General features: G+C 42.1%; 1 protein-coding gene and 1 long non-coding RNA gene across 2 annotated transcripts in view; one reads left to right on the top strand and one right to left on the bottom strand.

The window, feature by feature from the left end:
• Positions 1-14,300, bottom strand: part of LOC138166152 (uncharacterized) — a 15,914-nt gene extending 1,614 nt beyond the window's left edge. The window contains exon 1 of the long non-coding RNA XR_011169546.1: positions 13,531-14,300. This is a non-coding gene — a long non-coding RNA (uncharacterized lncRNA). The remainder of the gene's footprint in view (positions 1-13,530) is intronic.
• A 576-nt stretch (positions 14,301-14,876) lies between these two features.
• SH3GLB1 (SH3 domain containing GRB2 like, endophilin B1) overlaps positions 14,877-24,833 on the top strand; it is a 46,291-nt gene continuing 36,334 nt past the window's right edge. The window contains exon 1 of the mRNA XM_069094559.1: positions 14,877-15,059. Within this exon, the coding sequence (XP_068950660.1) occupies positions 14,997-15,059 (63 nt within the window). The 5' untranslated portion in view covers positions 14,877-14,996. The remainder of the gene's footprint in view (positions 15,060-24,833) is intronic.

The following is a 24,833-nucleotide window of genomic DNA, read 5'->3' as shown; positions in this document are numbered from 1 at the left end:
CAGGGGTGGGGAACCTGAAGCCTTGAGGCCCTCTAGTTCCTCAAGTGTGGCCCTCTGACTGAACCCAAACTTCACGGAACAAATCCTTTTATTAAGGGGATTTGGTTATGCCTAGAGGCAGCAGGTTCCCCACCCCTCTTCTTATGGCAAGGAGACCAAGCAGCATCCTATTATGACAGCCCAAGCAGGAGATGATGAGGGTGGTAGCACCTGACCAGGGTGGCGGCAGCAGCAGGGGAGAGAAGTAGGCATACACGAGAAATGTTATGAAGTTAAAATCAAAAGGACTTGATAACAGATTGGATTTGGGAGAAGTGAGAGAGAGTGAGAAGTTAAGGATCACTAACTATGGTGAGAGCCCAAGTGAAGGGAAAGATGGCAGCATCATTCACAGGCAGTAGGAAGAAGGAAGGGCTTGGGGAGCTGAGGGGGATGGGGAAGACAGGAGATAATGAGGATACAGTTCTCCCTTCCACATCACAACTTTCCCCATCACAGTTTTGATAGATCACGGGAGGCATAAGAAATTACATGGGAATTTTGGGGGAGTTTTGCAGAAGCCACAAAGACATGTGAAAGCCAGCAGCCAAGTTTAAAAGCTCAAAAATGCATAAAATATATGTATAATATTGACATATTTTATCTCTTAATACTGCAAATGCCCTACAGAAGAAAAAGAAAAAATTCAAACTTCTTCTCTGGTATGAAGGGAATGCCTAAAAATTCTATGCAGATTTTCCAGATCCCAGGGGTGCCATGCCCCTAAACCCCATAATGTGGAAGGCATAATTGTAGTTTTGGATGTGTTGAGTTTAAGATGTCTATTGAACATCTAGTTTGAGATATCCATTAGGCAGTTAGAGATTTGAGTCTGCAGGATAGGACAGAGGTCGGGACTAGACCTGAGGACCATTAGTATAGAAATAATTGAATTCATTCGAGCTCAAAGGGAAAAGAAAAGAATCAGGATTGAGCCTGGAGCCTTGATTCTTTATTAAACCCAATGGTGTTTTCTAAGTTTCCATCCTAATTTTCTTGAAGTATTTGGAACCACTGACCTCTGTCGCTTCCAGATATTGGCTCCTGCCTGGGCTTGCTTGATACCACTCTCTCTTGGTTTTCCTTTCGTTTTCTGAATTGCTCCTTTTCAGCCTCTTTTCCATGTCATAATCCACATCCTACATACTAAGTGTGTGTGTAACCTACAGCTCTCTTCAGAGGGCCTCCCACAATCCCCATCTCTTTTCTTTCCATATTATCTGGATAATCTCATTAGTTCCCAGACTTACCGTAGATGAGTAAGTAGGTGACTCCCAATTCTACAGATCAAATCTTGCCTCAGACATTTGCCAGCTGTTTGACCTTGAGTAAATCACTTAAACTCTCAGCCTCAGTTTCCTCATCTGTAAAATGGGGATAATAATAGTACCTACCTCCCGAGGTTGTTGTGAGTTAGGTTTTGAGTCCAAATCCTAGTTCTCTTACTTACCACCTATGCGACCTTGAGCAAGTCAATTCCCCAACCCCTAAGTTTCTCTAGTTATAAAAGGGTGGGGGTGAGGAAAGGGGTTTAAGTAAATGAATTAGATGATCTTAAAAGGTCCCTTCCAGCTTTAGATCTAATCTGGGTTATGTGAAAAAAGGAGTTAGGCTTTTTCTGATCTTATTTGGCTTCACCCCTTGAAGAGAATAATCAGTAGACATCAAAGTCTGTTATAAAACTCATAAGGTTACAAATTTAGAGCTGGAGCAGACTAAGGGGTCATCCAGTCCAATTCCCTCATTTTTTTCAGTTCAGGAAACTAGGGCCTCTAGACAGATGTGACTTGTCCAAGGTCATATAGACAGTTAGTGGCAGGACCTGAATTCAAAGACAAAGCCAAGGCTCAATCTAATGTACTTTACGAAGATATGAGTGGTTTTAACAATAGGTGCTTAATAAATACTTATTGATTGACTGACTAATGGAAACACAAAGATAAGATAGGGAGAGAGGTGGATTGTGTTACCCACTCTCCTTCTCTACTGCCTCCCCCTTCCCAGGGATGAGGGACATCACAAGTTGTAAACAGGGAAGGTGTGAGCACTGATGAGCTAGAAGGTGTAAGAACAGTGTCAGGAAAGGTAAAGGACTTTGAAGTGCTGAAGCATGAGAAGGATGTCCTGCCACACAGCTGGGGGCAAGATTTTAATCCAGTTAATTACCAATCAATCAACAAGCATTTATTAAATGCCTACTGTGTGCCAGGCACCAGCTAGGTACCAGACGTACGAAACGAAACCAGAATACAAGTCTTTGCCTTCATGGAACTCGTTTTATGTACTTATTATATACATAGGCATAACATATTCACAACATAAAAGATGTCTAGGGAGGTGAGTCAGAACCAAAGAAGGCCTGGTCTCATATTAGAGGCTAAAATGATGTTTGGGGTTGGGTTTTCTTTTGGGAGGTGAGGGGGAGGTGGTCAATAGGGAGATGGGTTTGTTTGGGGTTTTTTGCCTTTTGGAGGGCAATTGGGGTTAAGTAACTTGCCCAAGGTTACACGGCTAGTTTTTTTGTGTAGGTGTTAAGTGTCTGAGGCTGGAACTGAACTCGGGTCCTCCTTACTCCAGGGCTGGTGCTTTATTCACTGCACCACCTAGCCGCCCCCATAGGGAGATTTTGAAGAAAAAGGGAGGGAGAAGCAGGCTGGGGCCATAGAAGGCTGCCGGTATCCCAGCTGGGTGGTACAGTGCAGAGAGCTCTGGACCTGGAGTTAGGAAGACCTGAGTTCAAATCTGATGTCAGACACTTACTAGCTGTGTGACCCTGGGCAAGTCCTTTAACCCTGTTTGCCTCAGTTTCCTCATTTGTAAAATGAACTGGAGAAGGAAATGGCAAACCCCTCCAGTATCTTTATCCAAGGAAACCCCAAATGGGGTCATGGAGGGTCACAGCTGAAACAACTCAACAACATGTCTCAGAACTTGTTCCTCCTGCTGATTTTGAAACACCCTACATCTTTCCTTTTAATATAGCCTATCATAGCTATTTTAGCCCCTAATTTGACCTGAGGAATAAATACCAGATGGAACAAGCCACGAATTGAGCTAGAATTGCCCAAGGTGATATTCAGCCACCAGGATTAAGGTATAGTCTGACTCTGACCCACTGGGAAGGAAGCAAAATCTTTGTGCCTTTTACTCTGTAGTAAATGCTAATCACTCCTGGTCAGTGATGACTAGAGAAGACAAAATTTTGTGGAGTTAACACTAGTAATTTCCACAAAAGTCCCATTCCTAAGAATTAATGTTAGATTTTTTTTCTGAAGTTTCCAAACACCACATTGGAAATATCTTCTGCCCCAGCAGCACTTCCTCTTTGATTAGCTAGTTCCTCCTGAAATAATCAGATTGATTCTGTGTCTTTTTTATTGATCCTATTTACAATAAATTAATTTTGTCCTATAACTGCATAACTCATGATTCTCTGTCTCTTTAGTTCAGAAATTCAGCTATCCTGCAATGAGTTAAGTTTAGAAATCTAGCTCTCCTGCTAATCACTGTTCTATTCTTTTGTCAAGGAAATCTGTTACCCTTAAGAATGCAGGTAGACATCAGGGAATCTGTTGTATCTTGTCTAGTATCTTGACACCACCACGCTGTCCTTCAAGGATATCTATTTTGTTATCCAAAGAAGTCTCGTCTGCTATCTCTGTCCTTGCAGACGAAGCTGGACTCAAATAATGAACATTTCTTAGTCACAGGAGGGAAGGAAGGGGTTATTGCTAGTTCTCATTCTAAGTTTCCACCCAACCATATTTTCTTCCACCCATGAATCTGCCTTTCTTATTTTCTGTATTTCCCCAGACTATAAGAGAGAGCTGTTCCCCACATTCAGGGTCTTAGCTTTGCTGGGGAAGCTAATATCCTATTTATTGCAAATTTGTAATGAATTATTTGCAAATCAAACAATTGATTATGCTAGAAACTTTGTGCCTCAGTCTACCTTAATTTTTACTGTTATGCTCCATAACCTCCATCTGAAGGAGGACACTCAGGTCACCAATGCCTTCTTTCCTCTACAGGCTGGACTCCTAATTCTCTTCCCTGACTTCTCGATAATGGCCCCACTCCTCGGTACCTTCATCTCCTTCCCCTCCCCTTTTGCAGCTTCCTTTTATCTGTGGTCTTCTCTAATTAGATGTAAAGTTTCTATTTCTAGAGCTTAGCACAGGACTTGGCACATATTAAGCACTTAAAAAAAGCTTGTTGACTTGACATGGTCACAAGTTACAAAGCAGGAAGTTGTGGGAGTTTGGTTTTGTGTCTGTGTTGATGTGTGTATGTGTCTGCACTTGAATTTGTAACTTAAACCCCACCTCCTGCATGTGTTCGGAGGAGATCTATTTATTCAGTCTTGACCCCGGCAGAGCTGTGATATAAATAGGGGAAGTCCACCATACTTGGGGATTTCCCTTCATGATGTTGTCTGTCTTTTCTGACATTTCTCAGAGATTAAAATGAGCATCACCACAGTAAGGTGACTCAAAAGATACTGCAGAGGGATAATGATTAGGACTTACACATCAACCAACTGAACTTGAGGGGAAAGAGAAAAAGGCAGTAACACAAGCTACCACACAGTCCCTCTAAATCTTACTTCCCTACCACCGTAACTGTACTAAGTCACCAATGACCTAGGTGCCAAATCCAATGACCTTTCCTCAGCCGCATGTGACACTGTGACCAGTCCTTGTGTGGTTTTGCTTCTCTTCACACCTCTAGATATTCCTTGCCAGCCCTTCTTAAATTCAGAATCATAAGAATTTAGATCTAGTAGAAATGTTATAGATTGTTTAATCCAACACCGTCATTTTACAAATGGAGAAACTGAGGTCCAAAGAGGTCTTCCAACCCCTTCATGTTGGCATTGTCTAAGACTTCCATTTCTGGCCCTCTACCTCCGGTCTATTCCCTTTGACTAGGTAATCTCATCAACTGTCCTGAGTTATCTCCTCTATTTAAATGACTTACAAGTCTGTGTAGACAGCTCTGCCTTCTCTATTGAGCTCCAATCTCAAATATCTAAATGTCTAATGGGCCCTTAATAACTAATAATAACTGGCATTTATATAGTGCCTATGACATCCAAGGCACTATGCCAAGTGTTTTACAAATATCTCATTTGATCCTCACAAAACCCTGTGAGGCAGGTGCTATTATTAACCCCATTTTACAGCTGAGGAAACTGAGGTCAGCAGAGGGTTTGGGAGGTTTTTTAAATGATGCATAGGGTCACACAATTAGTGTCAGGCTGGATTTGAACTCAGGTCATTCTGATTCTGGGCCTGGTCCTCTATCTACCACCCCACCTAGATGCCTGGATCCTCCTTCTATCCATTAGGTACCTCAAATTCAGCAGACCCAGAACTGACCTCATCATCAACCCACGCTCTTTTCTGTACTTTATATTTCTGCTAATGGGACCACTACCCAAACCTCAGTGTCCTCTTAACTCTAGTCCAATAACCATAAGTTTCTAAGTTAAGTGTGTTTGAAACTATGCAAGGAATTATTGCTTCTCCCTATAGATTCATCATTTCAAAAGCAACTCATTGTGACTGGCTAGCTTGTTCCTCTTCATTCTGGTCTTGATGTCCCAGTCGGGGGAAGATTAAAGAAGGAGAGGTGGAACAAAACTTGGGCATGTGAATGACAGCTGTCCTTGGTCCTCAGAAGGTGGATCAGGAGGGAAACATAACACACCTTGAGCAAAATTTTATGAGATCATAGTCCAGCCCCCTCATTTTACAGATGAGGAAACTGAGGCACAGGGAAGTGAAGTGACTTGCCAAGATCACAATTTTTTTTTCATGCTTTCCCAGTTCTACCTGTTCTCTCCCTCATACTCCAGGAGTCCAATGCCTTCACACTCATAGAAGCATGTGACTGGACTCAAAAGTCATCCAACCCAAACTCTATTTGGAGCCCATTCTATTATGGGGCAGTCCCGACTGTCGGAAATTCTTTTTTATATTGAACTAAAACATCTTTGCCCCATAGTTTCTACCTGTTGACCATAATTCTATCATCTGGGGCTGAGTGGAGTAAATGTAATCCCTCTTCTATATAACAACCAGTCAAACATCTGAAAACAGATAATTTCTTCTGTGAGTCTTCTCTTCTCTGGACTAAACATTTCCAGTCCTTTCCACTGACCTTCTTATGGCATGGTTTCCAGGACTCTTTCTCTCCTACTCTCCTTCCTTTGGACACTTTCCAGATGCCAAATTTCCTTCCAAATTAGCTTGACTGGGGCAGAGTACAATAAGACCTCTCTCATGTTGGATCCTATGCTTCCATTAATAGGTTTTAAGATTTACGGGTTATAAATTTTTTTAACTGAAAGCTGAGACCATCTAGTCTGCCCTCTGTATTTAACAGATGAGGAAACCGAATCCTAAAGAAATTAACCTGGCTGCCACAAAGGTATTAAATGACAGAATCAGGATTTGAACTCAGGTCCCCTCTAAATGCAGTGGCCCCTCTGGGGATTAATGCTCTCTGCCTCCTCAGATGATTGTTTATATACTTATCTGTTTATACTTTGTACACCCATAATGCTAGGTAAGCTCCTGGAGGGTGGTGACTTTTTTATTTTCTCTTTGTATTGCTGGTGCTTTGCACAGTGTAGGTGCTTAATTAATGCATGTTGAACTGCTCTTCAATGCCTCATTGTGATGTGGAAGTGATGTTGGGTTCTCCAAGGTTACACCTACAGTAGCTAAGATCTGGCAGGTTCTCCCAAATTGAATAGGCTTCCATTTTGGCCCATCATCATATATACCTCCTATCCAAGGACAAGCCTATCTGAGTTCAGAAAGGTTTGTCAACAGAAGGCTGGTCAAGAAGGGATGAATTCTTCAGTTACAGTCCCTAAAGAAGACTTTACCACAGCATAGAGAATTGCAATGTTCATTTGTGCAGGGAGTGTCCATATCAGTGAAATTATGTATCCTTGAAAAACTGAAATAAAGGCAGCATAGTGAATGGGGGGGGGGGGGACCATATTACCAATACACTAATGTCCAAGTCATTGATAAAAATGTTGACCAGAACAGGGCGAAGGACAGAGCCCTGAGGCACAACTCTAGAGTTCTCTCCTTGTTGACCTTGGTCCATTAATGTCAAAAGCTTTTGGGTCCAAGAAGCTCCAAATATATCTAATTATAACATTTTTCTCTATCTTGCCCACAAGGGTAGCATAAGAAACTTTGGCATTCTCTTAACATACCTATTTTATAATTGTCAAAAAGGAAATGAGGTTAGTCTTGTATGACTTGTGCTTGACTTGACCTTGTTGGCCGCCTCCCTTCCCAAATGCTCGCAGATGGATCCCTTTAATCCTCTACTCCACAATTCTGAGGTACTGAAATACACACACTTCCTCTTGCTGGTTGTAGCCCATCATCCAACTTGCCCTTCGAGGTTCAGCTTGAGGGGCATTTTTTTTGTAAGATATTTACTGATTCCTCCAAGCTGGAAGTAATCGCTCCTTTCTCTGGACTATATTTCCTTTGTGTTTCTTTTATTCGCATTCTACTTTATAAATTGTGTGTGTGTGTATTGTAGGAAAAGAACAGTGTAGTGAAAATACCCTGGACTTGGAGTCAGAGACCATGAGTTCAAATGCTGGCCTTGCTATGTCCTACCTGTGTAACCTTAAGCAGATCATATGTTCTCTCTCTACCATCTACAAAATGAGGAGACTGATCTAGAACAATGGTGTCAGTGAGATAGAAATGGTTCCCTAAAGGCCATATATTGACTTAGAAAACCACAAATTAATATTTATGTTGCATTGTATATTTATTTATTTTGTTAACCATTTCCCAATTACATTTTAATCTGGTTGGACCAGAATTGCCCTGTGGCTTGCTGTCTAGGATCATCAAGTTCACCTTCTGACTAGGTGGTCATTAAGATCCCTTCTAGCCAGGGGTGTGCTGGTAAATGTTTAACAACTGGCTCTTGTGGGGGAGGGGGGAGGTGGAATTTACCAATGAAACACTTTTAATCTGCATTATTTTCTTACATCTCAACAATCAATAAAAAAATAAACCAAGCTCTAATATGTAACTTTTGGATTTCTGAGGCATGAATGCTCATAATGAAAATTTAATTATCATCCCTCTCTGTAATGGGAATGTAAATTTTAAAGATCTTCCCTGCCCCTAGGCTAACTGGAGCAGGGGTGGGAGGCTTGTTTTTCAGTTGATACTTTTTGATTGGCCAGTGGGTCCAAAAGGTTGTTACATTCTCTGAGCCAGGAGAAGGCTATATAAGCCCTGATGTATAGCTTTGTTTCTGGGGCTCACTTTGAGAAGTGTTCTATGATTTGATCTGGTTTCTGGGAAGCCGTTGTCCAGAGCCCCCTGTCTTTGAAAAACCCAGATGTTGATTTAGTATGGATGTAATGGCTGGACAGTTTGGAAAGCTGTCTACTTGATCTGTTTCTGTCTTGATAATCCTGCCTGTATACTTTGAAGTTCGGGGTGCTGACCTTTTTCCCCTGAATGAGGTAAACGATATATGTTTGACTGATTAAAGTAAGCTTGTTAACCCATTTTGAGTTGCTTTCCTTTATCAAAGCAGATCCAAGAACCTGTGTTGGCAGACACCCTGGGGATGCTGGGGTGCTTGCTGCTACACTCTCCAACCAGTTCAAGTTGGCTGCTGAGCACCCCAGCCTCCAGCTGTAAATCTATGTCCCTACCAGATTATAAACTAGGCTGGGGTAGAGATGCTGGCTTATTCCTTTTTCTTTATTCCTTTAGGCTTATTCCTAGCACAGGAAAGTGCTAGGATATCTGTTGAACCACAGTGAAAGGAAAGAGAGAAATACAGTAATAGTAGTGGGCATTGTCAGGGGAAATTGTTTTTCAAGAGAAGGAAGATCAGTTCGTTTTAGAAGGTAGAGGGAATGGAGTCAGTGGGGAGAGAGAAAGAAACTAGCACCTGCTCCTTCCTGCAAAGGATTACTCTACTGCTATATTTGTGTAAGAGGATTAGGGTAAGTGTAACCCAGTAATTGGTCCTTCAGGTCCCCTGAATGGGGTGCTGTTGAAGATGAATGGTAACTAAGACAGGAGGAACTTCTTCACTCCCCTAGTAGGTTATGAGAGCTGTAGAAAGCCTCTCTCCCTCCCTCTCTCTCTTTCTCTCCTCCCCCCCCCCACCTCGGCGCCCTGCCTTGTCCCTTTGGGACTCTGCCAGCTCTCCCTTGGACTTCCAGTAAGGGAAAGATGCTTTCTCCTTCCTCTTCCCAGCAGCCATGACGGTTACAAGCATACCCCAGTGCATTGAGAATAATGGGCTTATCTAGGGAAGCCTGAGATTGAATCTAAAATTCTGGCTACCTAGTATGCTTTGTGTTTCTTTGCCTGATCAAAGGTCACTGAACAGCAAGGAACATTTCCTTTCCTCCACTTCTGCAAGACACAGGGATGGTCATGCCCTAGATTTCACATCATCCTTGATACTTTCTTTTTCTAAATCTGGTATTCCTCTATTGGATAATAATCCATCTCTCTGTGTCTCACCCATCCTAAACCTATTCTTTGTAGTAGTGACCTCCAATCCTTCCAGTCCTAGGTACTTTCTCAGCCATTACCCCTAATCTGAATTTATTTCCTTCCCTCCCTAATCTTGACCCTACAGTTAATCCATACAACTATGTACAGTCATCAACTCACAAGTTTTGATCTATTTGTCCCATTCATCCCTTGCCAGACCCCAGCCTGGAATACTCTCACTCTGCCATATGCTTCCTCTATTCCTAATTAAGGGCTGCTGCATGAAACTGGAGGAAGTCACACAATGTTGCTGAGTACACTATATAAACTTCAAGTTATCCAATTTCAGCAGGGCCCTCACTGAAGCACAGCAATTCTTTTATTCCTCCCCTATGTCACTCTACTCAGAAGCTATTCCAAACCTTCTCTTCTCTACTCCAGTCTTTCCTTGTCCTCCCTCTCAGCTGAAGAATCTGCCTCTTACTTTACTGAGGCCATTCACCATGTGCTCGTCCTTTACCCCTGCTCTTCATTTCAAAGTCTTTTGACATCATCTCACACTCTCATCCTTAACCACCTTCTCTAAACAATAAAATGGCCTTTATTCTTACCTAGACCAAGACTTCTACATGTATTGATATTGTCCTCTCCTATCCCAAGCAAATTGTCCCCTCAATGACTTCCCTCTCTCAAATCTCCAACTTTTCTCTAGCTACAATTCCTTCCTTACAGTCTTTACAGATGCCCAAGTCTCCCCCATTCTTAAAAAACAAAACAGAGCAGCTAAGTGGTAAAGTGAATAGAGCACCAGCCCTGGAGTCAGGAAGACCAGAATTCAAATCTAGCCTCAGACATTTGACACATTTACTAGCTGTGTAACCTTGGACAAGTCACTTAACCCCAATTGCCTTGCCTTCCCCCCTTCAAAAAAAAAAAAAGAGAAAAAAAATCCTTCACTAGACATTATCTCAAGTTGCCATCCAATAGCTCTCCTCCCTTTTTCAGCCAAACTCATAAAAAAACTGCCCATACTTGTTGCTTCCATTTCCTTTCTTTTCATTCTTCAACCCTTTACAGTCTGGTATCTGACCTCATACGACCTCAACTTAAAAAGTTCTCTGCAAAGTGACCAATAATCTCTTAACTGCAAAATCTGATAGTCTCTCTTAGTCCTCATCCCATCTGACCTTTCTATGGCATTAGGCACTGTTGACCATCCTCTTCTCCTGGATATTCTGAGATTTTTTGACATTACCGTCTCCTGGTTCTCCTTCTCTCTACCTGCAGCATCTTGTCCATATCCTCTGCAGGCTCATCATTCATACCGAGCCTCTAAATTGTAGGTGTTCTGAAAGGCTATATCCTGGATCACCCACTCCTCTAGAGCAATGTACACAATGACCATACAAGGTAAAGTAAGACAAAACTAAGGGGCAACAAAACAGTCAAATACAACAGATAACGTTGGTGCCAAGCTGTTACTAGTGAAGCACAAATCCTTCCTTTCTGTTAAGAATCCCTAACCTATAAAAGTGAAAAGTACTCTTCAGGGAATATATTTTACGGGAGCGTCTGTTACATCAAAGTTAAATTTATTCATAAAAAAATTGTTAGTTGCCGCAGCTAATTAAATGACCTACCAATAGTTACCCTGTATCTCATTAACGAAATGAGATTTAACAAAATTTTTTCATCCATTGTAGCTGGGTGAGGGGAGAGAGAAAATGTGATTCCGTAAGCATAAAAATACTCTAAGGATTATATAGTGGGTAAGGAAAACCAAGCTACTCTTCAGTGATAAAACTGGTTGGTATAAGGGAAATGTGATAGGAGAGTAAGGTGGGTCTGTTTGTCCTCTACACAAATATTTGACCTTCTAACATAATTTGTGCTATTATAGCATCTCCTTTGGGCTTATTCACCTGTGCCCAGAGGGCAACAGACTACTACTCCTCTCAAGATTCTAGGGGGTAACCGTGCCAGGTTTTTTTTTTGGGGGGGGAGTGATATTACTGTCACTCAAGCCAACATTGACACGCTCCCAAATTCTGATTAACTTGATGTCAATTCATGTTTTTACAAAGGGACATTTACTAATGTATTGTATAATGTAACATCTACTTTAGAGGGAGGAAGAATGGTGTGGATCTGTAGAGAATTCAGGTATTTTAAGGTTTTTGGTCATCTCCTGAGGCAAAGAAGTATTGTATGGTTTGAGAATAGGGTGAGGGGACATGCTCTTGAAAAAGGAGAAAGAACATAAAGAGGGAGGTTGTGGGAAGTTTCCCTTGTTCTTATGGAGGAGCTGAGCTACTCCTCTAGAAGCAATGACATTTACAATTATCCTCCTCAAACCCATGCTTCTGGGGAGGCTGGAGAGATGAAGCCTAAAGGAGGCAAGAAATCGGGTATAAGATTGCATTTTATTGTGGGCACTTGCTAAAATGGCTGGAGTGCTGAGGAAAAATAAGGAGGTCCTGGCAGTTCTTGTCCCTTTCCCACCTTAGCAGGGTGCAACTGGAACCTGTTTCTAAGAATGACCTTTGATTCAAGTAAAGACTGCATGTGACTGATCTAATCTAATTTCTCTAAACACCTACGATTGACCCCGACCCTCATATTTCTTTGTGTAGCTTTGTTTGCAGTGTGAAGGGACAGGACAAATAGAGAAGTCATAGGGGAGTGACCTTTTCTAGATCAAGGCCAGGATACTAACCCCCAATTCATTGGGTTAGCATACCAATGGAAAGAGCACTGTGTCCTGAATTAAAGAAAACTGGGTTTGAATTTTCACTGTCCTAATCTCCCTGGGCCTGAGTTTCTACATCTGTACAAAGATGGAATCTGAATTTGATAATCTAAGATCTCTTCCAATTTTAATTCTCTTCACTTTGATCATTCTCCCTAAAGTGTAATACTTATCTCCCAATTACATGTGGTAAATATGTGATATGAGCAGAAATTCGCCCCAAATTTGCTACTTATTAAAAATGTACTTTATAAATCCAGTGATCTGGCTGTCCATGCCTGTTTCCAACTACCTGAAACCCATTCTTGTGTCTGTCTCTCTGTGTATAGCAAAGTTCCTGCCCTGTATTTGCCCTGATGTGCTTCTCTGTGACTGTATCTCAACCACAGTTTAATCGGTCAGCCACTCGGTGGGACTCAGCTACCAGCATGTAGTCCAAGACAAAACATTAAGCCAAAACTGCTACAAGGAAATGTAATAGGAAAAAATACAAAGTGTTACATTTGGTCTCCAAAGCAAACACCTTTACAAGTAGAAGATAAGGGAAGCCTGGCCAGGTAGTACAAGTAGTTATTTTGAGATAGGAGTTAAAAAAAAAAAAAAAAAGAAATAGCTGACATCTGGACTACTCCCGTTAAGCTTTGCAAACTACTTTTCATACATAATGTATCTGAGCCTCACAACAACCTCCTGGTATGGTTACTTTGAATACCAATTTTAGAGATAAGGAAACTGCAAATCAATGATTTGCTCCTAGTCAAGTGACCAGTAAGTATTAAAGAATCAAGTTTGTGGCTTTAGGATGCATAGACAGGACAGAACTAAGGATGACAGTCCCACTGCTCTTTGCCCTGGTTAGACCATCCCTGAGTCAGTTTGGGATGCCATGTTTTAAGCATAATGATAAATTAAGAGAACCTCTGGAGGACAGGAAGATGAGGAAAATGAAAGTCCCAATTTCATGCCACATAAGGATCAATGAAAAGAACTGGAGATGATTAGCCTGGAGAAGACCGGAGGCGCACATAATAGTCCTATCTTTAAATACTTAGAATTAGATTCATTCTGCCCTGGATGGCAGAACTAGATGGAATGGACTGATGTTACAGAAAGGCAAACTGACGGAAAAATTTAATAACAATTAGAATCGATGCAAAAGCATAATGTGCTGCCTGGGGAGGCAATACGTTACAAAGCCTGGACGACCACTTGGATACCAACCTCTTCTCATTCTACACCTTCTGACTTGGGCACTCTTCAGTTTTAATTGGGTCCAACTATCGTGTTTCTATGCAGGTGACTATGAACTCTAAATAGCCGGCCTCCATTTCTCTCAGAAGTCTGGCATCTCCAGCTGCCTGCTGGTCATCCTGAGGAACCCTGGGCATCTCAAGTTCAACATGTCCCTTACATCGACCCCTCCTTCTGACTCCCGTATTTCTGTTGAGGCACCACTATTCTTCCAATCAAATGTTCAGTCCAGTTCAAATGCTTAGGCGTTTTGGACTCTCTTTCCTCCCTCCGCCCACGTTCAGAAAGCTTCCAAGGCGCGTGGATTGGAAGCCCCAACACCTTTCTCTTCCACGCCCTCCTCTCCATCCACACTAATCCAGGCCCTCGTGGGCTCTGCGTGCTCCACGGCAATCAGCCCCCAATTGTTCTCCTCTATCCAGTCTTTCGGCTCTTTCCAAACGACCCTGGTTCATTTCACTGCCCTATCCACGCACGGTCACGCTCTGTGGTTCCCGGTCCCCAGGCGCCCCTTCCAAAGGCGGATTCCACGTGTCTCCCTTTAGCCTAAAGAGCCACTCCCCGTGGGGCTCTTAGCCTCGTGTCCCACGATAGTACGGTCCCACGGTCACTCTCCAGTCGGAGTCATCTATGGGGGTATGCCTCACCCCACCCCCAAATCATCGCCCCCCGGGGAGCTAGGAGTATGGGCACAGGGTAGTTTCAGCCTCTGCATTCGCCCCCTCCCCTACACCAAGCCACGTCCCTCCGCCGCCGCCCCGCCCCAGGTTAGGTTCCGCCCCCAACCTTAGCTCCTCCTTCCCCTCCTCTCCCCCCTCCCAGGATTGGCCGGACCCCCTCCTCCCCTTCTCGCCCTCCTCCTATCACAGTTCTCCTCTCCTTCCCCTTCTCTCTCTCATTCCTTTCCCCTTCCCCCCCCCCCCTCCCGTCCCCTCTCCCCCCCTCTTACCGTCGCCCCTCCTTTCCTTCCCCCTCTCCTCCCCTTTCCTCCCCCTTCCAGGGAAAGGCCCCGCCCCCTCCCCCCGTTCCCCCCCCCAGCCCCTCCTTTCTCTCCTCTCTGAGCCCGCCCTTCTCCCCTTCCACATCTCTCTCTCCCTCCATCCCCTTCCTTTTCGCCTCCCTAGAGGGCTAGGCCCCGCCTCCGGCCGCCGTCGCTCCTTCCGCCTTCTCTCCTCTCGTTCCCTCCCCTCTTCGCCCCTCCCCGCCTCTCTGAGGTAGGCCCCGCCCCTGGGAACCCCGCCCTCCCTCTTTTCCTTTCCCCTCCCCTTCCTTACCCTCCCCTCCCCTCGCTCCTCTTCTCTCCTCTCCCGGGACGGGCCCCGCCCCCGCCTCCCCGGCTCCTCTCCCCGCTCCCTGTGAGGCGGCGGCGGAGGCGGCTCCGCCCGGCTCCGGCTCCGGCTCCGGCTTTGGCCCCGGCCCGGCCCGGCGTGAGCAACATGGACTTCAACGTGAAGAAGCTGGCGGCGGACGCGGGCACCTTCCTCAGCCGCGCGGTGCAGGTAGCGCGCGGGCCGGGCGGGCGGGCGGGAGGCCGAGGCCCGCGGCCCGTTCCTCGAGGCCCCGCCTCCCGCCGCTGACAGCCGGGCCGGGCCGGGCCGGGGGCGGGTTGGTAACGGAAGGAGCCGCGGCCTCGCCCTCTTCCTCTCCCCGCGGGCCGCGGGACCCGGGGCTGGAGCGAGGCCCGAGCCGGGGCCCGACCTCCCGACCGCCCCCCCCCCCCCCCCCCCCCCCCCGGCCGCCGGACCCCAGGCCCTCGGAGCCTCCCGGCGGAACGCGCCTGAAACGCGCAGCCCCTGCCCCGTCCTGGGCCCGGAGCCTCCGGGCTGAGGCGGTCCCTTGGGGTGCGCCCCCCGGGACCCCGGGGCTTGGGACCCGGCGTCCGCGGCTCGTGCCTTCTCCGGGCGCCGAGTTGGGGGTGTGCCCGGGGCTGGCTCGGCGCCCCCCCCCCCCCCGTGCCCCTCCCCCCCGCGGACCGACCCAGAGGCAAGTCCGGCCCGCGGCTCGGCCCGGACTCACCTTGGAGGGCTCCGCTTTGGCCCGAGGACCCACGCCTTAGGGCCATTCAGCCCAACTGGGGTCCTTTGTTGTGCTGCACACGCTCGTGTGCATTTTAACAACATCCTTCCGAAGGGCTCCCCGGCTTCACCAGACTGCCCGAGGGCCCCGGGAATCCAAAAGGGCCCGCACCCCGGCTGCGGGTCCGAGTCTTTCCGCAGGAACTTTTTCTTGTTTTTAACGGGGAGTAGGTTAGGTGGGCAAGCCAGCGGGAGAGGTGTCATTAGCAGAGGGGTGCCCCCACTTCTTCTGAAGGTTGTAGATTGGGGGCAGGAAGGGGCCCTGGAGGCCACGCGGACCAACGCCCTGGTTCTGCGGATCCAGGTCTCCCAGCGCAGGGAGTCCCGCAGAGAACCCCTGCTCCTTCTCCTGTGCTGACTGCGCTGCTGGAGACGGGTGCAACTGGAAGGATGTTTAAAGCTCCCCCGCGGGTTAGGGAATTTACCCTTAAATAAGACCAGCACAGCTGCCGCGCTTGTTCCCTTAAATACCTTTAAAAAAAATTATTGCTAAGACACCAAATTTATGTATGATTCTTGACGATATGCATCATCACTTTGAGATTTAGTGAAAATAGCTTCTTTTAAAAAATTGACCAGAGTTCAGCAGATCATAATTTGAGATTTAGTGTTTTTGGTTGAGTAAATTTTCTGTGTTTATGTTTACAACCAGAAGTGATTGAGGACTTGGAATTAATTTAAATTTATGGTGCTTGATCATTTTCTTCTAAATCCACTTAGTGCTGGCCATTTTATAGACAGATGAACTAGTTTCCTTGGTTTTGTTTTGCTCTCCTATAATACCCATAAAAGTATTTACCTTCCTTAGGGTGAATTAATACTTGATAAATAGATTCTAGTTCTTCCAAAGTGTATTCTTATATTCCTAAAACAGGGTGCCAGTAGGATTATTGTATATTTGTTTATGTTGTCTAATTTGAGTTCCTTAATTAGTCGTTCTGGAATTTGAACCATATATTTTCACTGAGAAATCCACATTTTCTATTTAGGTCACTGAAATGTTGCCTATAACTGTATGTCTGCTAAAAACAGGAAACTTCTTCTCCCTCAGCTAATTTCAGGTGGAATTTTATTCACTGTTTCTTGAAAGTTTACCTGATAAATAAGTCAGTTACTAGTCAAATTCATTCAAATCAGCAAATGTTAATTAAGCATTTATTATGTGATAATAACTGAAGATATAAAGGATAAAAAACACAAGTTTTATCCTCAAGGAACTTTATTCTACTGGTTTGAAAGATGTGACAGGTACATAGATAATGATTATAGAGAAGGTCAGGTATGTAACCAATTTTTAGGATGGAAGAGTTGAGTTGGAAAGGACAGTTGGGTATCTGGTTCTGCCTCCTTATTTCACAGATCAGAAAGTGGAGTCCCAGCAGAGGTTAAATGACTTGCCCAAAGATGTACAGGAAGTAAGTGGCAAAAGTGGAACTTGAACCTAAGTCTTCTGACTCTTTTCCTTGTAAGAATATATGGCTTCGTCATGCAGAAAATTTTGAGAAAAGAAGGAATGCTTTTCCACTGGCCAGGCAAGAATCAGGAAGAGTTTCAGGCTGTATTTTGTGTATTAAAAAAAAAAAAAACGGCTTGACTAACTCGATGCTTTCTTCAGTAAATCAGAATTACGAGTGCCCACTAGGTCAAATTGGCCAAACCTCTCAGTGCCAAATGCAGGTTTAATCTCTGTCTATATTTAACATCTTTCTCCACAAACTCAATTCCAATTGGAGTGACTTGATTTGATATGTTTGTATAGAGTGGTAGCCTAAGGAGACACAATTGGAATTTACTATCCTAACTTCAGAAGACAGACAGTAAAGTCTAGAAGTATTGATAGTATGCCTTTAAAGAAGTGATAATTAAAGGAAGTAGGAAAAGAGCTTTTGTGAGCTTTATACTCAAGTCAGTTTTACCTGTCACTAATACCATTCTGTAACAATAACTTGGACATATCTTTTCAGGAATAATTTTTAAAATATTTTACTAAATCAACATAAACAAGTAAAAAAAAATTTTTTTTACTATCCCTGGATCCATTACTTTAAGAATAAAACTTACCACCTTCCAGAGTTAAGAAATCTTGGGACCATACCTCATGTGAGATTGAAAATACTGTGCTTGATTGTTTAGACAAAACACTGCTTTGTGAAGCTTATTTCAGTTACAACACTTAGTGAATAACTGAGATCTCATTCTACACTTTATTGACATCAGTAATCATAGCAGTCATGATCTTCGATTTAGAGTTAGATTGAACCTGAGAGATCACTTAGTCTATAATGATGTGCAAAGTCTAATGGGTTGCAATTAAAGCTTGAGAACTGCACCTGACCAGATAAATTATAAAAACAGTAGTAAAAAAAAACAAATTTTCATCCACCTAAATATTAAGAATTTTCCATTAAAATAAAATAACATCTCTTGGTATTGGCAAGAATAAGAAACAAACCAGAATTTTTAAGGACCCCAGATTCCTTATTTCTCCCACTGTCTGGTACATGTTTATTTTAATTTCCTTTAAATGGCAGACCTTTTAAATCCTAGCATAAAATCCCATCTATTACGTAAAGTTGTTCCTGACCACAGTAGGCCCAAGTACTCTTTCCTACCTGTGAACATTATCAATTTATTGGTGCAAACTTGAGATCTTGTCTATCATTATCTTGAACTATCATTTAAAGCTCTTACAAGATTAATGTCTTTCTTTGTTTCTATTTTAACACTGATAAGAGTGCCTTGTCAACAGTAGTCATTCATTGTTAAAATAAAAGGAGAAAATATATAATTTTCATTTTAAAAGCATAAAGGCCAGGTGTAGTGGCTTATGCTTCTGGGAAGGCTGAGGCTAGGCGATCACTTAAGGGGGTCTGAGTTGTAGTAGGGATCTAGTGTCAGCACTAGGCTGCCTGGAGAGGAAAACAAACAGTCCAAAGCTTGTGTGCTGATCTGCAGTGAGAAGGCTCCTCTGCTTCCAGTCAGGGCAAAATCAGGAGACCTAGTTTCCCAACCTTTCCACCACCACAGAAAAGGCAGGATAGCAAAAGGATATATGTTCTTCACCCTCATTTCTTGGAAGGATAGATTGCCTTCAAGAGTTCACTCATACCACCTATATGAACCCTTTCCTGATTTTCCCTTCCCTTACCCCTCAGTGTGCCTTCTCTCCCCAAACTACCTTGTATTCATTTTTTAATTTAATTTTTACTTTATATTTTCTCAATTACATGTACACAAAATTTTTAACATTCTTTTTTTCAAATTTTGAGTTTCAAATTCTCCCTACTCCCACTCCCTTCCTTGAACAAACAAGCATTGATATAGATTATCCATGTATAGTCATATAAAACACATTATCCATGTTGTAAAAGAAAATACCTTGTATTCATTTTTATATATTCTTTATATACTTACATATACATGTTGTCTCTCCCTCTAAAATGTAAGCTCCTTGAAGGTGGAGATCATTTCATTTTGTCTTTATTACCAGGACTTGATACACAGTAGGAAGTTAATGTTGATTGATTTACTTGTGTGCCACATGTCAGAAAAAAATGTTAGATCTCTACTACACTCTACATTCTGAAGTCAAACTACATTATGCATAAATTCCCTTTGAAAGAAATAGGACTTTTCATGCTTAATAATTTAAGGAACATGATCTTGGCATTTTTGATTATCTATTAGTCTATTTAGAATGATTATTTCTTCTCTCCTTTTGCCAAATATTCTCTCTTTCCTCTTTCAAGCCTCTTTGATAACCTTTCTTTTAGAGATTATAATGTTAACTTTTCTTTCCCATTTCATTCTTATATGTAGAGTACCTTATGGATAAAATTCATATGGTATGAAAAAACCTTTGTATAGTCGTTGTTGTGTTTGTCTTTTTTTTTTTTTTTTGGAAGAGGACCATAGTATCAGGGAAATGAAGACAGGACTTGTAATTGACTTTGATTTGAATGAGGGAGGGCTGTGCAATGTCACCAGCCTCACTTTGTCCTCCAGAGCCATCTGTATCAGATGACCAGATACTTATTAGGACTAAATGGGAGACCCTGGCGCTTTTAGGCTAAGGCCTTTTCAAGTATTCACTTAGAGTGAGGTGACTCTCATTCAGTGAATGCCTCTTTAGGAAATAACCTTTACCTATTTAGTGTTTCATATATTTTTGTGTTAGGACTTCTGGAGTAAAGTACCTGTTGTCACTGATTGGTCAAAATCACATCAGCTCGATATCATGCTGTATGCTTCCAATTTTGTATGTGGTTATTACTTAATTAAAACAAGATATTTATTTTTCTGCTAATTTCTTAAAAGGATCAAAATTAATGTCTATAAGAACCTTGCTTTTTACATTTATTTTCTGAAAGCTTTGTGGTTTTTTTTTAATTATACTTAATCTTGATATTTTATAACATGAAGTAATTAGGAGAAGTGCAGAGAGAAAATTTACTTAGCTAATTTTTGTTCTACAACTAAGTTGTTGTTTTTTGTTTGTTTGTTTGTTTGTTTGTTTTTTAGAATAGGGAATAGGGAAGAATAGGAAAAGCCCTCTGCTGGTACAGATTTGCACTTTGTAATTTTAGCAAGTACTCCAGAGCACTGACAAGTTAAGTGATTTGCTTGGGATTATTACCAAATCAGTATGTACCAGTGAGAATTTGAATCTAGGTCTTCCATACTAAGGCCTCATCTCTGTTCATTAAACCATTCACTTAATATGCTTTAAAGTGATAAGCTAGGGGGTGGCTAGGTGGCGCAGTGAATAGAGCACCGGCCCTGAAGTCAGGAGGACCTGAGTTCAAATCCAGCCTCAGACACTTAACACGAAAACTAGCCGTGTGACCTTGGGCAAGTCACTTAACCCCAATTGGCCTCCAAAAAGCTAAAAAAATAGTTAAAGTGATCAGATAGAGCAATTATTAAACACTTATGCTAATGCTGGTATACACTGGGCTAAACAAGTGCAAGCAAACAAGAAAGTTACTACCCTCAGGAGTCTACATACTTACATACTGTAAGTATGGAAGTGGTTGGATGGCCTGTGGAAGGGGGCTAGTGAATACGAAGCTGAGGTATTGAGAGGGTGAGGAGAGGAGCCATGAACTGAAGTGAAGTGAACATAGCCTAAACTCCTCATGTCATTTTAAATACTAGTTTATACTGTGCCCAGAATAAAAAATGTGCTGAAAATTATGAAACTTCCAGTTCATCTATTTATATATTGCTTAGACATTGACTTGTTGATTTAAAAATTTGATATAATCAAGTTATTGAATAGGAAAATGAAAGTCTAGATAATATGAAACTAAAGACCTGAGTTGCCAAGATAGGCTAAAAGAAATCTAATGTAGAGAATCATGTATGTTTAATACCAGTCTAATTATGAGATTAGAAATCTTTCTGATTTTCTGATGTTATATCAGAATTCTCGTAATATCCATCCTCCAACAAACTTGGATTCTTTCAAATGCTTGCCCTTTGCTCATATAGAGTTCCCTCCTTCATTAAATGTATTTCTCACTGAAGTTATATATTTTATTTTATCATGGCCCTGTGTGAAGCAGGCAATAGGATAAATGTACTCAGTTTCATGGTCTACCTAGTGGGCCACACACTTTTTTATAGAGAACACAAGTATGGTTGGCCAAGACCAAAAAATTTTAGGTGCCTTTAATCTTTATGATGTGATTAGATTTTTGAAAGAAATTAAAGATCTCTTGGATGTCTCTGACTTTTCCAGTGTCTTGAAAAAAGCCTCTTAATTCTCTTTTCCTTTTTCTATTCTCTCTAGCTTTCTAGTTAGTAATAGTTACCTATTTATTATCTTATTTTTGTGGCATGACCAGGTTACCTCCTTTTCTCTTCATATCTGTCTTTGATGCCTTGAACGTCACTTCTTGTCATTATCGGTAATGTGCTGCAATCTCTTTGTGCCAGGTATGCATTTTTCATTGCCTTTATGTCCCCATAACTTTTAATTCTCAAGAGGTTTCATGTTTCTCTGCTTTAATAGCTTCATGGGAAGAAAATGTTTAAGTAATATAGAAGAGTGGGGTTCATTTTTTCAGAATGGGTAGATTAGGACAATATGCAACTAAGGCAGGTAGTATGTTGAGTAAATCTTGTGTTATTTACATGTAGTTTAGATCTCAGACACTAAAGATACACTGTAATCTGAGTCTGTAATTGAAATAAGATGACATTGTTTTAGATATGCAAGAGATGGTGGAGTTTATCTAGTCTATTCACTTTGTAGAGGAAGAAACGGAACCAGGGAGGTGAAGTAATTGCCCAGATCCATCCAGGAAGTGGCACAACCAGAGCCCCACACCAGGCTCACTTTTCACAATACAACACTTCTGATTGCAGAGTTTGTAATGTTTTCGACAAACTCACACTGATTGCTACTGCAAAAGTTGAATTTTTTTTTTAACTTCATTGGTTCCTTGAACTCACTGACCTAGGCTGCTTGCTCCCTGCAAACAGTAGATTGTAGCACATCTACTTGTCTTTGCCCTGTGCTACTCATATCCAGGTTCTCAGGTATCCAACGTACTGGAACATTTTAATTTAATTGCAATACCTGCGGAATGGACACCTATTCTCATTCCATGACCAGACTGCCTCCCTTTCTGATATATTTCTTTGACTTGCACTGCTTATGTATACTGTTCCTGTTTTAGAGTCCTCTATGGTCTATTTATGTCTACAGTGTCATTTTCCATTGTTCTTTCAGTGACCATGATTGTATGAATCTTTGAATAATGCAGTCTCCCTGATTCATAGCCATAAAACTTTACCAAAAAACTGGGAATTTGTTTCAGGGAGAAGGTTGGGATCATTGTCAAAAGTTGCACTCATTCTCTCATTTGTACTCAGTTCTGGGCCCAGTTCATTAGACTCCAGTTATGGTCCATTTTTAATCCAAGATATATATTCTGACTGACAAGCACCTCTGGTTTATGGGTTTGCCAAACCCTTTTCAGGGCTGCTCATCCCTTTGTCTACTTGGCACTCATCTCTCACCTGTGGCTCCAGGAAGCTGTAATATGCACAGCTGCCACACCCAGTGAACCATTTTGGCAGATGGTTAAACCAGGTTGAGGGTAACTGACCAGCCTCAGACCCATCGGTGAGTTACAGGGTAATCTATCCCAAGTATATGAAGATGACCCCCAGTTGAATGGGTAGATGAGAACAATTTATTCCAATGGCCATGAAGCCTGCTAAAGCAGGGGCTGTGGAGTGCTTCGAGCTTGTTGGGACTTTGAAGACACCAAGGTCATGCACTACAGCCTGGGTCATCACCATTCCTCTTGACTTTTGTCTTGCTATTTTTCTTCTATGATTCAGGAAGAGATTGAGGCTGACAACTTTGTGCAACTCTGCCTCTCTTCAATCCATTTCAGGCACAAGTCAAGACATTACCCTGAGATGTCATTGGTCCTCTTCAAAAATGAATGACAGAACAACAGCTGATAGACAAACTATGTGGACTATTCATGCGACTAAACATATTCTGGGCAAGAGACTTTATCATCCACTAGGTATTTCCTGGTTGGATAGGCCAAATTCTAATGATTCTGTATCTCATTTAGGAGACTCTGGAGTGTTTCAGAACTTGCAGTCAGTGAAACAAGTTTCTAGAGGCCTCTTAATATAAGAAATGCCTCTTTCTTATGGGCTTTGCATTGGTTGACCATCATGACAGTGACAAAGCACCTTAGATAAATATCTCCCTTTTTTTATGCCCCATGTGATATAAATAATTGATGAATCACTCTACCATATTATCTCTGTTAAGGAATCTTTTATGTTTTTAAAATATGTGTAGAAGATACCTAGTTGGAAAAGAGCTTATAAGATTGTAGTTTGCTCTGCTAAATCAAATACTTGATAGCCAAATAGTGGGATCTTGTATTTCCTTCAGTCATTAAAAGGAGGTTTCATGACTTGAAAAAAAAATTAAACTGATTAATGGAAAATTCTCCTGTTTTCTATGGTCTAAAACAGTTGTCAGATGGAGCTGTCTCTTGTTTTTGTCAAAGTTTGCCATTTAGACAATGTTGGATAGGGCTTTTATCACCTTGACTTAATTTAGTATCGTAGATTTTTTTAAAAAAAAGAATGCTAGACAGACCTTAAAAATGAATTTAGTTGAACACAAAAGATAAATTGGCAGAGATAGGAGGGAAGGTGATTAATTACTTTACAGAAGGGGTCACCATGGAGTCCTTTTAAGTACTGACCTCCCCCAGGGCATTTAAAATAGGCTTCAGTTTATTTTTTTTAGGTCATTTAAGATCATAGACTCTCAGAGCTAGAAAGGTACTTTAGAGGTCATCTAGTTCAGTTTCCTACTCAGTATATAAGATTCCTGTATTAAACTGTTAGCCCTTCCTGAATATAACCATTTAAAATCAACCCACATATTTTTTTAACAACAATATACTTTCATTTCCTAAACACATTTAGTCTATAGAAGAGATTACAGACATTATAATAAAGATGAGTTGTTTTGATTTTGAAATGTTCATTACTGAGATGATTTTTACATATAAAAATTGAAAAGATTTGAATGTAGTCCCATAGTAAAATATCCATACCAGCACTTTTGTGATAGGGAAAAAAAGCACCCCCATAAATTAGGAATGGATGACACAATCACAAGAGATCAAAGGGACCTCAGAGGTCATCATTTTCACCTCTGTAACCCAGAGAAGTTTAACACTTTTCCTAATATCACTCAGATTCTACAGGTCAGAACAAGAATGCAGACCAGAATCCAGATTCCAAATCCAGCCCTCTTTCCAGTGCACCACACTGCCTCCCTGTGATTGAATGGATTAGGTTGTATGAGTATAATGGAATAACTGTGCTATAAGGTAACAAATATGAGGAATTTAGAGGCATGTGAGAAGACTTGTATAAACTGATGTGGAACCAGGAAAACAATTTATCATGACTCCAATAGTTTATTTGCCAAAGCATATTTTCCTACCAAATTAAATTTTTTTAAAAGAATGAGTCTGCAGAACAAACAGTGAACATTTGACCAGATGAAAAAAAGGCAGAGCAAATACACCTGGTGAGGTAGATTGGAGATATTGTACAGGGCCTTGAAATACAGAGCTAAGTTTGTATTTTAGTCTCATGTCAATGAGGAGCCATCCCATAATGTAGTCTCTCAACTAG

Source organism: Petaurus breviceps, unplaced genomic scaffold (genome assembly GCF_028583685.1).
Source record: "Petaurus breviceps papuanus isolate PSGF00001 unplaced genomic scaffold, PetGlider_PUasm1.0 220, whole genome shotgun sequence".
Lineage (NCBI taxonomy): Eukaryota > Metazoa > Chordata > Mammalia > Diprotodontia > Petauridae > Petaurus > Petaurus breviceps.
Note: the sequence above shows the minus strand (reverse complement) of the source record. Positions and strands in the feature narration are given on the sequence as shown.